Genomic DNA, 17,322 nt, shown 5'->3' on the forward strand with positions numbered 1-17,322 from the left:
TACAATGTGCTTGAATAATTTTGAGAGCAGAGCATAGAATATGCTGTTTTAGCAGATCGGTTCTCTGATATGTTGATAAATTAGTAATTAGTAAGTGTTTATTACATCCTAAAATTGTTCATAATAACGCGATGTCCCAGACAACCCTCACTCCCCAGCCTTATCTAGGAAGTGTTGTCTAGCTTAAGGATGAAAAGTTTGGTTGTAACGAAATTCTAAAGCTTTGTTAAGACCAAGCAAGGTTAACTCACAGAATACCATACATTCTATTGAGTTTACTTTGATGTCACAGAAATGTTTTTATCTTTCACAATGTAGCTGTTACACTAGATTAATGGCATTCTTTAGACAGAAATAATATTAGATTTAATTTTGATATCTATTTTCCTTTTTAATTCATGAGTTATAACAATGTTAATTTTAATAAAATTTTGGAAATTTGCTTGAAAGTTGATAAGTGCACATAATCTTTGAATCAATAATTATTGAAATGATTTTTATGGAAATTAATATACATTACATCAGATAAATTACCAATTGGTTATTGTCATAGTTTTACATATATAATATTATACAAGATGTTTATGTAAATGTCCATAATTTATTTTTACTTTCCATGGATTTAAAGTGTTTTATTATTATATAATCAGGTATTTTTGTGATATGTATGTTCTAGTCATCTTTTAAAATTTGCATTGTGTTACATTGGAAAATAGTTCAAGAAAATGAAAATATAGTGTTTACATAACACTTTGCATCTGAAACATAAATGCAGTGACATACTCCTGCTTAAAATAAACCATCAATATTGGTACCTCCTCTTCAACTATGGCTGTATTTTTTTCTTTCACCTTTTGGTGTACTTCTTTCTCAGAGAGCTTTGCTTGATAATAGGGGTACTGCTATATTAATATTTAACACAAATTTTTTTAGAAGCTGAAGAGGATGAAAATATTACTGTTACAATAATGAACAGCTGTTAAAGAAATGAAAAATATAATATTTAGAGTCACTATTTTCCATTTCTTTATAAGATGTTCGTATTAATATGCTTACCTCATTGATCTTTATTGTTGGCTTGTTTGGTTTGGGGGAATTTTTTGTTTTTTTATTTAATTTTTATTTTTTATTGGAATATAATTGATTTGCAATGTTGTTTACAATGTTGTTTTAGGTGTACAGCAAAGTGATTCAGTTATACATATACCTCTTTCCATTCTTCTTCAGAGTCTTTTCCCATTATTACATAACCTATACGAGTAGAGTTCTCTATGCTATATGGTAGGTCCTTGTTAGTTACCTATTTTATATATAGTAGTGTGTATATGTTAATCCCAAACTCCTAATTTATTCCTCCTCCCAATGTTTCCCCTTTCATGGCCATAAATTTGTTTTCTAAGTATGTGAGCCTGTTTCTATTTTGTAAAAAGTTTATTTGTATCTTATTTTAGAATTCCACATATAAGTGATATCATATGGTATTTGTCTTTCTCTGACTTCATTTAGTATGATAATATCTAGATCCATCTATGTTACTGCAAACATTCATCTATCTAAAAAATAGCTAGCTATACAGCATCTGTTAAATGCCACACACTGTGCTAGGCACTGAGGATAAAGCAGCCAATAAAACATGTGTGCTCTCCGCCCTAATGGAATTGGAGTTCACAGGCTTGACAATGACTGAGCTATAAGACTGCTGTAATTGGCCCCAGAAAATATAATGCCATAATGTTCCCTTTCATCTCATGAGAAATCCTAGTTCTTTGCATCTTTAAGTAGGTAGCCTGTTAAAAGCATAGGGGATTATATATCAAAGGTATCAAATTTTGACATTTTTGTTTCTAATTATTTCACTGGAAAAAAATGTACAAAGTGAAAATATATAGAATACCTGTATAGAACAACAAGTATGAATGAATGGTAAATGAAAATCAGGCAGAGCTAGATGGACTTTTAAAAGAATATATTACAGAAGTTCCCGTCATGGCTGAGTGGAAATGAATCTGACTAGCATCCATGAGGAGGCAGGTTTGATCCCTGGACTTGCTCAGTGGGTTAAGGATCCAGTGTTGCTATGAGCTGTGGTGTAGGTTGTAGAAGCCACTTGGATCCCACGTGGCTGTGGTGTAGGCTAGTGACTACCGTTCCAATTTGACCACTAGCCTGGGACCCTCCATATGCTGGATACGGCCCTAAAAAAAAGAAAAAAAATATATATATATATAACATGAAATAATTTATATTAGAATATTTAAAACAGAGGTTTATTCTTGGTATGTATATGTACCTGTCAAGTATCTGCAAACTCTGCTAGTTTGCCTTCTTTACTTTAGATAGATATCTGGGAAATTAAAATTGGTACAATCTCTTATTAGCTCATTTGAATATTTTAGGAAAAAAAATGTAAATGATAGAGAATTTTATGTCTTATATATCCAAAATAAAGATATATAGTGTTTCACATTTGTTGTTTCATTAATTATCTCCTTGGAAATTTCAGGTTGGATGCTTGAATTTATTATGTTTGTGTGTGTGTTTTGTCAGGTTATAACATACAACTAGGTATGTCATGTTCTTGCTGTGGAGAAGTCAATAATCTGTTTGGAGAAAATAGATTTGGTAAATCACTTAATCACAAAACAGGACCGCAATTGCTGTTATAGTAATATTAACAAAACTACAAGAAACATAGGCTATTGTTATTCTTATGTGAAATTTTTCCCATAAAAATATTCTTTGGAAATAAATCATAGATGTGAATATGTTGCTAAACTTAGGCATTTACATGATTTAAAACTTTTTTTTTTTGCTATTTTGATTCTTCAGTATGTAAAATACAAACATTAATAAACAGTTCTAATTGTATATTTGTCTAAAAATGTATAAAATGATTTTAATTGTATTTTTCTTAAAAAATGTTCTTGAAATCCATCTTCGGTATTAGATTGAATAGTGCAAAGGAAACCTTCATGCTTTATTTATTTGTTTGTTTATTTACATTTTAGATTTGAAAAATGTGTTAGTGCTAAGGAAGCTGTGGAGACTGATCTTTATAAACGATTTATTCTGGTGCTGAATGAGAAGAAAGCAAAGATCAGAAGCTTATATAAATTGTTAAATGAAGTTCAAGAACTTGAAAAGAACATCGAGCATAAAAGGTATTTTAACCTTTAGGGTTTCCTTTTTTTTTTTTAGGGCCTCACCTGCAGCACTTGGAAGTTCCAGACTAAGGGTCATGTCAGAGCTACAGTTGCCTACGCCACAGCCACAGCAATATGGGATCTGAGCTGCATCTGCGACCTACACCACAGCTCACAGCAACGCCATCCTTAACCCACTGAACGAAGCCAGGGATCAAATCCGCATCCTCATGGATACTACTCATATTTGTTTCTGCTGCACCACAGTGGGAACTCTCTTGATCTTTTATGTTTTGGGATGGCAGATGCATACATTTAAATGGAATATCTTCCCAAACTTAATCATAGTGAAATGCCAATTTTTTTTAGTAAATATGAAATCATTTGATAGTCTGGGATTGGATGCTCTGGTTGTTAGATGCAGTAATTGGAGAATTCCGAACTTATTCTCTCCATGTCTGCCCACCTGCCATACCTACACTTAAATCATATAACTGGCATGAGGTTACTAAATATTATTTATTTAATTTTTAGTCATTACTAGAACTGAAAAGTTTCATCTTCTGTATAACCCTAGAGTTGGACACACATTTGTAATTTGATGTCTAAGCATTGGTTAATTTTAGAATTAGATGGCTCTGAGTATGGATAAGTACTTATTTTTTAAGGAAGTATCATACATGACTTAGGGCTGGTATGGCTTGGACAATTACAATTATTTGAGGCATTAGCTAATATAGAGAATTTGAGAGAAAGCACTGGTTTACTACTGGTGTAATATAAAGAACATAACATTTGATGTCAGATTATCCTACTTCAAGTGTTGGTCTGGTACTCTTATCTGCTACATGACTTTGGGCAAGTCCTTTAAACTCTCTGTGCCATACTTGGGTATCTTCATAGTAAGAGTAAAGGTACCCATCTCAGAATTTTTGGGAGACCAGATGAAAGGCAGAACTGCTTTGAGAGCCATAATGTACTATATACTTTGTGACCCAGAGAAGATAATTGAGAAGAATAGTATTTTAATTTGATAGATGAATAATAAATGTTAAGAAACTGATTGAAGAATTAATTACAGTGAGCACTAAACCACATCTAGATTAGGTAAAAAAACTGTTTCTTAAGAGAGTTAACATATAGTCTTTAAAGTGCTTTCGTCTTAATCATTTATATTTCAGTATATATTTGTTTAATTATAATGGTTTTTTTCGGGAATATTTTCTGTAATTACTTGTTGGTAAATTTGATACCTAGCCAGGAATTAAACAATAATTTATAATTCTACCTTTCTCTGTTTCTAGGGAAATTCCAACATGTTCTGAAATGACTACTGACAGAGATTCAATCTATGATGAAAGTACCGATGAGGAAAATGAAATTCCACCTAATCCCTCTGTATTAACTTCAGGTAAAATAAATACATTTATTTCCTTTGTTGAATACCTCACTTGAGCTTATTATTATTTATTACTTATTATGATAATAAACCATAATGAAAAGCATTATGAAAATAATTTTTCTACAAAAAATGTTTAGAGTTTTTCTCCAAAACTTCAAGTACTTAATGTTAAAAATTTATCTTTATTAAATGCACCAGCTTATTAGCAACAACAAAACAAGCAAGCATACACACACACACATACACACACACACACACACATACACATGCATACACACACAAGGTATACTCTTCCTAATTAAACAAAGATGTTCCTTCTTGCTAAATTAAATATCTCCAGCTCAACGCTGGCTGCCTTTAATATTCAAAGTCTTATCCAACTAGACCCATGGGTAGGGTAATGGAGCAGGGTAATCTAGAATGCTTTAGATTATCCCGAGGTTGAATCCTTCTCTCACTCTTCAGAAAAATGATTGTAATAGAGTAAGATGGGTTAAACAAGAAGATGAGAAATGGCAGTTTAGTACCTGAGCCTTACTTAGACCTCAGGTCAAGTACCCAGCATGTTTTTAAATTCAGGATTAATTTGCTGGAGTTTTATAGATTTCCTCGAGGCTGGAGCCCCTGAACTCATCTTATACATACAAGGTTCTAATGTAAATATTTGACTCATTTATTTAGCAAATATATATATATATATATATTCGTCTTTTTAGGGCCGCAACTGAAGCATATGGAAGTTCCCAGGCCAGGGGTCAAATTGGAGCTATAGCTGCCAGCCGACACCACAGCCACAGCAATGCCAGATCTGAGCCAAGTCTGCGACCTACACCACAGCTCATGGCAACGCCAGATCCTTAACCCACTGAGCAAGGCCAGGGAACAAACCCACAACCTCATGGTTCCTAGTCAGATTTGTTTATGCTGTGCCATGACAGGAACTCCGATTTAGCAAATGTATTTTTGATTGTCTCGTATATAGTGGGAACTTTTCTACACAGTAGACAGCAAAATACAAAATTTCTTCTTTTGTGGAGTTTAGCCAGGGAAACAGACAATAACAAGATGAATGAATTAAAGTATCTTAGGCAGTGATAAATGCTGAAGAGAAAAATAAACCAAGGAAGGATGATGAAAAACGTCAGGGTGGGAATGGGAATGAAGGTTGCGATTTTAGCTAGGGTACAAAAAAAAAGGCCTTGGTGTACAGGTCTTAAGTCTACCTGTGTAAAGAGCATTTAAGTGCAAAGACCCTGATGTGGAAGTTTGCCACATGTGTTCAAGCAATAGCACAGAGAGCAGCATGCATAAAGTGGAAAGAGGAAGATGGTGAGAATTAGGAGATGAGGTCAAAGAGACCGGATCATGTGTGAGGTCTTACAGAGCGTTATAAGGATTTCAAGAATTGGAAACTGTTGAAAAGTTTTAAACAATCATGTGACATATATATACAATGAAATGCTACTCAGCCATAAAAAAGAATGAAATAATGCCATTTGCAGCAACATGGATGGAACTAGAGACTCTCATACTGAGTGAAGTAAGTCAGAAAAAGAAAGACAAATACCATATGATATCACTTATATATGGAATCTAATTTAAGACACAAATGAACCTTTCCACAGAAACGAAAATCATGGACTTGCAGAATAGCTTGCAGTTGCCAAGGGGGAGGGGAAGGGAGTCGGGTAGATTGGGAGCTTGGGGTTAATAGATGCAAACTATTGCCTTTGGAATGGATTAGCAATGAGATCCTGCTGTGTAGCACTGGGAACTATGTCTAGTCACTTATGATGGAGCATGATAATGTGTGAAAATAGAATGTGTACATGTATGTGTAACTGGGTCACCATACTATACAGTAGAAAAAAAATTGTATTGGGGAAATAACTATTAAAAAATTTTTTAAAAATCATGTGGCATAATCTGACTTCAGTTTTAACAGGAATATGTCTGGCTGTCATGTTGAAAATAGACTATAGGATAAGCATAGAAGAAGATGTAGCAGATAAAAAGCTTGCTCAATAATGAGTGAGGGATGAGAGGATTTAGACCAGGGTGATAGCAGTGAAAGTGATTAAAAAAAAGGAGGGGCACGTTCTTTGCTGATGAAATGGGTATGGGTCATGAGAGGAACACAGACACTGATGATGGTAAGTTTTTTGGAATGAACTGCTGAAAGCAGGCAGTTGACCTACTGAGTTGGGGAAGACTACAGGAAGAAGGTTTGGAACTCAGTTTTTTAGAAACATTCGTTATGAGATATTGAATAGGGAGTTGGATATACAAATTTGGACTTTGGGTGAGGGCTCCCTGCTGACGAGTAAGTAAGGATAGTATTTAGAGCTGTTAGATCTCAAGGGAGTTAGAGAAGACAGAAAACAATAGGTCCAGGGACTCAGCTCTAATACACTTGAGTGTGCAAAAATCAGGAAGATGAGGAGACCAGTAGGGAAGACTGAGAGGGAACAGCAAATATTATAGACAGGATGTCCTGGAAGCCAAGTCATGAAAGTATTTCTAGGAGGCTACAATGATCATTTGAATTGAATGCTGCAAATTAGGCAAGGAATATGATGATTGAGCATTGACTGTCATATTTTACAACACAAGTGTAATGAAACATTTTCAGTGGATTGGTGGGGAATAGAAGAGAATAGGAGGTTTGAAAGTACCGACAGGAGAGAATTGGAGAAGAGACAGCAAGTATCAGCAACACTTTTAACAAATTTCCCTGTAAAGAAAAGGAAAGAATAGGGAAGGGGCTGGAGGGGAAAGAAAGGTGGAGTCAAGAAGTTTTTCTTTTTCTCTGATGAGAGAAAAAAATGTCATGTTTGCATACTGATGGGGGTAAATAAGGAGAGATGGGAAAAAAAAATGTCCAGGTTGTAGACAGAGGTAAGAATTTCTGGAATACCATCTCTAAGTAGATGAGTGGCATCAAATGCACAAAAAGGCAGGATTCATTTAGCTGGGAGCATGGGCACTTCCCCTAATGACAGGGAAGAAGGTAGGATAAATGGACAAAGACACGGAAAAGTGCCTAATTACATTCATGGAAATGTGCTGGCGTTGATGAAATTAGTTGACTGATTCTAACTAGATTTGAATTGGATAGCACAGTCACACGCAAACTCTCATTTTGTACATGAGAGTAAAATTTCATTTGGAGGCTGTGCTTGGTTTGCATTAGTGGCCCATTTAAAATGAGACCTTTTTTTTTTTTAATAATCAAATGTAATTAAAAGCTCACAAAGAGAATCTGTACTCTTTCCAATTTGAACATTCTGAATTTTTATTAAATACTGTGGTCTTTGATTTTGTTCCCTATTCAGAGTATCTCACAAACCTTTGATGTAGATGAAAATTATTTTTGAAGAGAAAATATACAGTTAAATATGGGTATATGAGAATAGGGTCCTTTATATGTTCAGTCTCTTTTAAGCAAGGCTTTAAAGTTGTGCTAAAATTGTGCTATAATTGTACTATTTTAAATTTGGCAAAATTTCTCTTTAAAAATGTTTAGATCATTGCATATTTTTCTATATTTTACATGGCATTTGTCTTTAACACATATTTGTTCACTACATGTTTGATCCATAGGTCTCCAATTCTAATTTTTTTCAATTTGCTTTTGACAGGTTTTTGATGTCAAGAATTAAAAGCATTTTTATTAGAACTTTTTAAATACTTTCTCTTCAGTTTCAGTAAGAGGTATTCATAAACTGAAATTTGCTAACAAAAAATCTCAGATCTAAAATGCTTGATATTAAATTAAGAACTAGATTCCATAAATCTAAGGAAAAACATTATATATGTTAAATAATAGAATCAGTCTCATAATTTATCAGATTCTATAATTTATTCTTTTTTGGAGACAGAATATATTCTTAGTCCATGATATTTAAAAAAAATCACAGCTTAGTCTCTTGGTATTTTTATATTATTATTTTATTTTGGGGTGGAAGAGTGAGAACTTCTTCTATAACTTATTTTGCCATCTTGACATTAAATGACTTTTTCTTAGGGTGCAAGTAAATATGTGAATTTGTTTTAGATATTGCAGGTTCATGAGTGTTTACATAAAAGTAAGAGAAAGACAAATTGATAGGATTTAATACATTTACTCTTTCAGAAAGACTTTTTTTTAAATTGAAGTGTAGTTGATTTACAGTGTTGTGTTAATTTCTGCTATATAGCAAAGTGATTCAGTTATACATATGTATACAATTATTTTAATATTCTTTTCCATTATGGTTTGTCCCAGGATGTTGGATACAGTTCACTGTGCTATACACTAGGACCTTGTGGTTTATCTATTCAGTATATAATAGTTTGCATCTGCTAATCCTATTACTCTCATTCCATGCCTTAGCAACAAGTCTCTTCTCTATGTCTGTGAGTTTGTTTCTATTTCATAGTTAGATTCATTTGTGTCATGTTTTAGATTTCACATATAAGTAATATCATATGATATTTGTCTTTCTAACTTTTAGTATGATAATCACTAGGTCCATCCACATTGCTGCAAATGGCATTATTTCAACCCTTTTATGGCTGGTTAGTATTTCATTCTGTATATATACCACATCTTCTTTATCTATTCATCTTTTGATGGATATTTAGGTTTTTTTCCATGTCTTGGTTATTGTGAATAGTGCTGCTATGAGCATAGCGTGCATGTATCTTTTTTAAATTATAGCTTTGTATGGGTATATACCCAGGAGTGAAAATGCTGAATCATATGGCAACTCTGTTTTTAGTTTTTTGAGGGAGCTCTGTACTGTTTTCCATAGTGACTGTACCAACTTGCAGTTACACCAACAGTGAAGGAGGGTTACAGCATTTGTTATTTGTAGACTTTTTAATGATGGCCATTCTGATTGGTGTTAAGTGGTATTTTTTTAATAGATTTTCTTTAAATGGTTAAATGTTTAACTTGATAGTAATTTTTATTATGTAAATGTATTTTCATTTAATTCTTTCCTGCTTGATAAAGAGGTTTAGTGAGACCAGAGTCATTTAGTGATCCCACAGTATTCGTTTAAGGAGAAGGTCTGTTTATTTTAATGCGTATAATTAGAAGTAGGGTGAGAAAATTGTAGTTTGCAGGAAACTGATAGGTACCATTTTATGAATAAGCAATCTGTTTTTATTACTTTTTTCTTCCGAAGTTTTAAAATTTTCCTTATCATTAGGTTGTTGAGGATATAACTAATGACAAGTAGTCCAATCTAATAAATGAGATCATGCTCATATGTACTACACTATATTTAAAGGTTTAAGAAAAACCTTGAAATATTCATTAACAGTTTATTAGCTAAAAGGAGATCTCTGTAATATTTTGAAATTTGAACATCACAGTCCATATCATCCCACAACTGCGTTTTGTATTTTTCTGTAGTAATATTTGCTTTCTTAATGGCTTAACTTCCAGAATTCCTAGAGAGGTTGTACTGGTTTTATAGCCTTTATTTCCTAAACTAGGCTGCCTACTAAAGCCCTAGGGTTCATAGATATTTCACTTTATTTCAGATTGAGATTATGATAGATAAGCTAGTTGCCATGTTCCCTATTAATAGCTCAATTCCTGGATTGTAAGGGAGGATAGGTCGCATTCACTCTCATTTAATTGGTATTAACTCCTTGTGGCTTTAAGGATTTCCTTGTTAGTTTAGGCTCCTTCTGCCTCCAAAGTTCTTTGTGTTTTTTAATTCAATGGAAACCTGTTATTATAGATAATATTTAATAAACTTCTTTATAGGAAACCCTCTGTTACTTTAATTTCATTTCAAGGTAACACCCGATGGCCATGGCTATGGAGAAACTTCAAGTTGAACGAGGTCCACTAAATAACAAAACTTTACCAGAACATACAGAGAAATAAGCGTAACTGGTATAGCATCTTAGTGACAAAACATCCAACAGTGCATCCAGGTGTCCTTTCATTTGCCTAAGAATACCTGATCTAACCTAAAGAACCTTCTTGAGGTTATGTGGTTTTTTATATTGTTTCATATCCATTTTCATACTGTAATAAAAGTAGAATTATATGTGAAAATTATTTTTAGATGTATATGAGTATTCTAAGAATTTTAGCCATTCTTTTTTTTTGTTTTGTTTTGTTTTTTGTCTTTTTGCCATTTCTTGGGCCGCTCCCTTGGCATATGGAGGTTCCCAGTCTAGGGGTCGAATCGGAGCTGTAGCCACCGGCCTACACCAGAGCCACAGCAACGCAGGATCCAAGCCACGTCTGCAACCTACACCACAGCTCACGGCAATGCTGGATCCTTAACCACTTGAGCAAGGCCAGGGATCGAACCTGCAACCTCATGGTTCCTAGTCGGATTCGTTAACCACTGCGCCACAACGGGAACTCCAATTTTAGCCATTCTTATACCCATTTCTTGGTTTCAGCATAATTCAAAATGTGTGTGAATATTTAGTGGAAAAATTGGATTTATTTTACAGAAATTGGGTCTTTATGTGAAGCATTTTGAAAACATATAGTTCATTGGCTTCTAATTAGCCACCACAAGAGGAATTATTTTAATGTCTCATTAATTATTTTTAATCTTATTTAAAATTATTTAAATAAATAATATTTAAAATTATAAATATTTCTATTAGAAATTGACAAATTTCTTAAAATTAGAGAAGAGTGAAATCAGTCTTACCAAAAGTACAAATAAGAAAAACTTATTCTAGAATGTTTTACCCTTCTTTGCTTTGTACTTAAGGTATATAATTACTAAAAACAAATAAATAAGCTTTCTTACCACTCTTCTACATAATTATTAGCCTGAGATTTAGCACATTAGTTTAATCACTCCTGCATCTTAACCAACAGGAAGGTCCCTGTATAACTGCTATCAGAGATGCAGGCTTCTGCTTGGTGGCCTTCCTGAAAGGAAGTGTGATTATAGAATAGCCTTTTTGAAAATAAATGAATGGCTATGTCAAACAGTTAATGAATACTGATATAGCAGCTTTTAAAAATAGAACAGAATCCAAAATTTCTAAGTATCAAAGAGCTTGTTGCTTTGAACAGTGAATGTCTGCTCATAGAGGGGATAACAACATGTCCTGCCAAAGAGATTACTCAGAAATTCAGCTTTAGAATCACAGATTATGCCCTTAATCTTACCCAGCTTGTTTATCAGAGACACTTTTACTTATAAATTCTAAATAAAAAGCTTGATTTAGTAGAACCTATCATAAAATTGGAAATGCAATTTGAATGTATTTCCTAGCAATTGTGGGCTTTTAGACATAAGCAACATTGCTGAGGAATGTCAGCATGTATTTGAGACATCTGGATCTGATTTTGTTCTAGATCTAGTACAAACCTGTCATTTTTCAGATGAGGAAACAGAGGCCTAGAAAGGTTAAGTACATTGCTGTTGGTCATAGAGGAGAAAAGAATGAGAAAGTATTTGCCTTCTATAGCTTACCCACATTTACACAGTTCTTTTCAAGAAACTGTAAAAAGACTTCGGAATTTGCTAAAACTAAGGAAATTGCCATTGATGCAATAGAATAGTGAGAACTTGTTTTTCTTCTAAAGAAGAGAGATCCTATTTATACGTAAATTTTCCATAGAGGTAGTCAGTATCATCAGATTAAACAAACAAGAATTTATGATATAAAGCTTGTGAGGAAAATTTCAGAATGTACATATTTCTATTGAAGTATTGAAGTCATCCCTCTGTGAATTTTTTTAAATTGAGATATAACTTTGTGTTGATTTGGTACACTTATATGTTGCAATGAATGTAATTGCCTTTGCCACTGAACCATTAGCTAGCACCTCTATCACGTCACATATTTATCATTTCTTTTTGTGCGGAGAACAATTAAGATCTAGTCTCTTAGCAATTTTGAAGTTTGTAATACAGTAATATTGACTATAGTCACCATGCTGTGCCTTGGATCTCCAGGATTTATTGATCAACTTGTTGCAAGTTTGTAGACCTAAACAACATCTCCCCGATTTCCTACCTCCAGTCCCTGGTAACCATCATTCCACTCCGTCTTTATGAATTCAGCTTTTTTAGATTTCACACATGAAGAAGAATATATCATGTCTAATAAGTGTTTATGTAAATTACATATTAAAATAGTATATTAGATATACTTAGTTAAATTAACATGTATTATTAATACAAACTTTATGTTTCTTTTATACTTTTTAAAATGTGGCTAATAAGAAATTTAAAAGTCTGTACATGGCTGACATCACATCTTTTTTTTTTTTTTTTTTTTTTTTTTTTGTCTTTTTGCTATTTCTTGGGCCATTCCCGCAGCATATGGAGGTTCCCAGGCTAGGGGTCGAATCGGAGCTGTAGCCGCCAGCCTACGCCAGAGCCACAGCAACGCAGGATCCGAGCCGCGTCTGCAACCTACACCACAGCTCACGGCAACGCCGGATCGTTAACCCACTGAGCAAGGGCAGGGACCGAACCCGCAACCTCATGGTTCATAGTCGGATTCGTTAACCACTGCCCACGACGGGAACTCCATGACATCACATCTTTATTTGACACACTTAAGATCTGTTTGATCTTAGTGATTAGAAAAGTGCCATCTCAGGCTGTTTCTGTGGTTCTATCATAGGTTTAGATTATTGTGCAAAAGAAATCAAATTTTATTGCCGAGTCTTTGTGAAACTCTTAGTGTAAGATCATGAGACCTTCAGGTGGATGTAGATGATTGTGGGTGTCAACGAGTATTTACACCTAGAGAAATACAAAAGGTGTTCACACTCTCTTTTGGATTCATTGTAGTAAAATGTATTTAAGAAACTCTGGATCATTTATCAATTTGACCTAGAAAAATGAATCCAAACATTTTCACTGGCACTGTTAAACTGCAAACTATGACCCTTTGAGACAAAAGTGTGTAATGCATCAACAATCTCTAAATCAGCTTACTGTCTATACTGTAATATATGGGATTCTCCTCTCTCTGTGATTGTGATAGGGATCTCTACCACAAACAGCACATCTGGTTCCTTTAGCCATTTCATCAATATCACTTAGAAGCTATATTTAAGATCAAAAGGATAGAAAAGGTTACCAGTGATGAGGTTCTGGAATGTTGCCAGCCCACCAACATTGACATGATACTTGGTGCAACTTAACTCGGGGCATGTAGATGTGTGAAGGATGGATATCAGCAGGCTTGCTAAGCTGAGTCAGAGTGCATGATTCAGTGAAAGAGAACAGTTTCAAGTAGCCTAGACGAAAGAAAAATTCAAGATGAAACCCTGTGTGTCAATTTCAAGCCTTATGAAACTCAGGAATGCTGAGAAATAGTAGCTGCAAACATATACCTATTGACACTCAGGATTTTGTGGAGTGAGGGGAACGGTTATAATTTGGCAGATGACAGAACAAAAAAACTTAGACTACTTTCAAACATAGTGGCTGACTGTACTAACAACCATATTGTTTTTAAATGTAAATGCATAACTTGGACTAAATCAGAGGTTGTAAATTATCAATCCTTGGTATCGTCTGGGTCACATACTTTGTTTTTCCTTGGTGTTATCACTGTTTCAAGTAATAAATTTGAATGCGTTTAAACAGTGCATAGGTTTCCTAGTTTTTTGTAGTCCTCCACACTCCCTTTTATCTTTTATTTGGCTTACTTCATTCATTGATATCATTTGCATGATTTCTGAAAGTATTTGAGTTTATGACCTCTGAAAATTGATGATTATACTGACAATGAAGACTATCACCATAGTTCTAATTCTACTACTATGATATTACCATAGTTCTAATCTACTATTGTGATACTACCACCACCACCACCACTACCACAACTACTACAATATACTTGTTTTTTTACTCTTGTTTTACTATTATTGTTTTGTTATGGTTCCACTACCATTATTACTAGCAGTATTATCACTACCACCACAGTTACTATAAACTTACAAGTTATTATATATGAGTTCCAGAGTCTATTCTAGGTTTTTAAGATGCATTGTTTCATTTACATATATCAATAATCCTGCTAAGTTTATAGCACGATTATCATCATTTTACAGCTGAGCGAACTGAGGTTCAGAAAGATTGGAGAACTTGCCCCAGGTAACAAGGCTAGTAAGTTATGGAGCTGAGGTTCTAATCCAGGCATCTGACCACAGAGTTCATCTTTGAGAACACTTCCTGTGTTAAAGTTCTTCATGTTTAGTAAATATAACTCTAATTTGATATAATCTGAGAATTCAGACTCTTAAAAAAGGAAGCATGGACTATTTGGCCTCCTTTCCTTCTTACTTAATGGAGTGGGCACACATTCCACTAGAAAAGATATAGTGTGGTGACATTAGTGCACCATTGAGGTGAGTTGGAATGTTCATTTCTCTGTTGGAAGTTTTATTATGATTTGATGGTAAAGCAAATAAGGCAGGAGAATGGTGATTTATATTAAATCCTTGATTAAAAGGCTCAGGTAACAAGGTCCTAAATAAATGCTAAATAATATCACCCAATGTCCATATAGACATTCAGTTGTAGTTTTAAATATATATTTACACTACATGCTATTTCTGTATTATTTGGTGGACATAAATTTAGAATCATTGTATCTTTCTTGTGAACTGAATTTTTCTTATTATAAGTATCTCTCATTATATCTAGTAATGCTTCTGATAGCCTGCGTCTTTTCATCAGAGTACTCCGTTTATAGTTTGTGTAGTTACTTATATATTTAGAATTAGATCTAAGATGCTATTTATTTATTTTTATTGCAACTTTCTCCCCTTATCAATTTGTTAGTTATGTGTTCTTGTATCTTTGTTTTAGTTGTTACCCTGGAGATAGCAACATGTATCTGTGGCCTATTACATTCTGTGTTAATTTAACTTTCATTCTTCCTAGGTGATACTAGGACTTGAGGACACTTTAACTCTACTTAGCTCCGTCACCATTTTGCGTTGCTATAACATGTATTTGAATTTTCTATATATTCTAGACCTCATAAAGCATTCTTGTAATTTTGAAAAGTTAATATTTATTTATGTTTATCTATATTTTTACCTTTTACCTTTTTCTTTATTCCTTTCTACACTTGATGATTTCATTCAGGATTATTTGTTTTCAACATAGAGAACTGCCTTTAAATTTTTTTTAGTGTACTTCAGCTTTTGACAGATTCTCTTGGCTTTGGTTTTTGTGAAAGCATTCAGTTTTGAAAGGAATTTTTGCTGATCTAGATTTCTGTGTTGACAGTTGTTTTCCTTTAGCATTTTGAAGATGGCACTCCATTGTCTTCTGGTGTCTCTTGATCCTTTTTAGGAGTTATTTCTTACTTATACTGATGCTCATATGAAGTAAATGTCTTTGTTTTATTCTTGCTGATTTTATCCTATGACTCTGGTGTGTAGTAACTTTTCTCCGAAGTACCTAAGTGTGGTCTTCTATGTATTTTTTCTGCTTGAGGTTATAGAGCTTATTGAAGTGGTTGATTGGTGACCTTTGCAAGTTTTAGAAAATTATTGGCTGGTAGTTTTTCAAATATTGACCCTATCCCGTTTTTTCTCTTCTGCCCTTCTGGGAATACAATTAATGTCGATATTAGACTTTTTCCATATGTTGGAGTTATTACCATGTTTCACACATTTCTTAAGTTGTTTTGCATAATTTCAATCCTTTCAGCTTTATGTGCTCCAGCCTAAGTATTTTCAACTGATACACTTTTGCTTATTAATGTTTCCACTACCTGCTAATTTGTTCTTTACTTATTCCCTTTTATATTATGAGTCAGGGATATATTTTAATCTACTATGAAGATATGTTTCTCTCATTAGGTTGTTAGCTGCTCTGAGATAGTGGTCTCTCATGGCACCTAGTTCATTCAGGGTATTGCAACTAAAAGGAATGTAGTAATTATTAAAAAATAATTTAAATTAGTGAATTCAATTTATATGTATGGCTCGTATTGTTTTACTGATGGAAAGATATGTGTAGTGTACCTTGAAAGGTTTTATTCTTCATTGGTGACGTGTTTCAAAATATGTAAAGTGTCCAAACTAGTAGTAAGCATATACTAAATGAGGCTGTAGTAAATTGTTCATATAATTAGGAAATAGTTGTCTTAAATTATCTACATTGTTTTCTCTGGTTAAAGCTGTGCTCTGTGGCTTGCATTCCCAAGGTTGTTGTCTAAAGATAGTTCCTAGTTTGTTTTCTAGTTGGGGTGATTTCAGCTGGAACTTACAAAGATACAATTAAAGATGGCAATAAGCTGTTTATTGTCTCACACAGCAAATTTGAACATATGGAACCATGCCACTGTCAGGAATCCTTCATGTTTGGTAGAGTGAATCAGTCAAGCAATTTACTAAAAAAGAAACTAGGTATCTCTATTTTACTACTGTGTACTCTATTCATTAAAAAAATCTTTAATCTCAGTTCTGTGATCATTGAAATAATGTATAACAATTTTAACAACGAAGTGTGTGTATTATTCATAATTTTGAATGTATGTGATAGACCAAATCTTAGTTTCATATTGAATTTCTCATTATGTTACTATCAGATATGTCATCTTGATTCTAAATTACATGAGAGCAAAAACTTAGGTACTTTTCTTTCGCCAAAGTTTCTTACTGAAGCAGGACTTGCCTAAATGTTGTAAAGAGGTAAAACTAATCTCTAGTCTAAGCCAACACTTGAAAAGGAATTAATATTTTCAAGAATTACTATTGTAAGTTCTCCAGGGCTCAGTTGCTGAAAAGTTGATTCCATATCTAGGGTTTTACAT

At 33.6% G+C, this 17,322-nt stretch overlaps 1 protein-coding gene across 9 annotated transcripts in view; it reads left to right on the forward strand.

The window, feature by feature from the left end:
- The window catches only part of XRCC4 (X-ray repair cross complementing 4), a 285,350-nt gene that overhangs the window by 102,546 nt on the left and 165,482 nt on the right, over nt 1-17,322 (forward strand). For all 9 annotated transcript variants that reach the window (XM_003123760.5, XM_003123761.4, XM_005661540.3 and 6 more), the window contains 2 exons: nt 3,009-3,161; nt 4,448-4,554. In XM_003123760.5, coding sequence (XP_003123808.1) covers nt 3,009-3,161; nt 4,448-4,554 — 260 coding nt within the window. The remainder of the gene's footprint in view (nt 1-3,008; nt 3,162-4,447; nt 4,555-17,322) is intronic.

The sequence above is a fragment of the Sus scrofa genome, chromosome 2, assembly GCF_000003025.6.
Source record: "Sus scrofa isolate TJ Tabasco breed Duroc chromosome 2, Sscrofa11.1, whole genome shotgun sequence".
Classification (NCBI taxonomy): Eukaryota; Metazoa; Chordata; class Mammalia; order Artiodactyla; family Suidae; genus Sus; species Sus scrofa.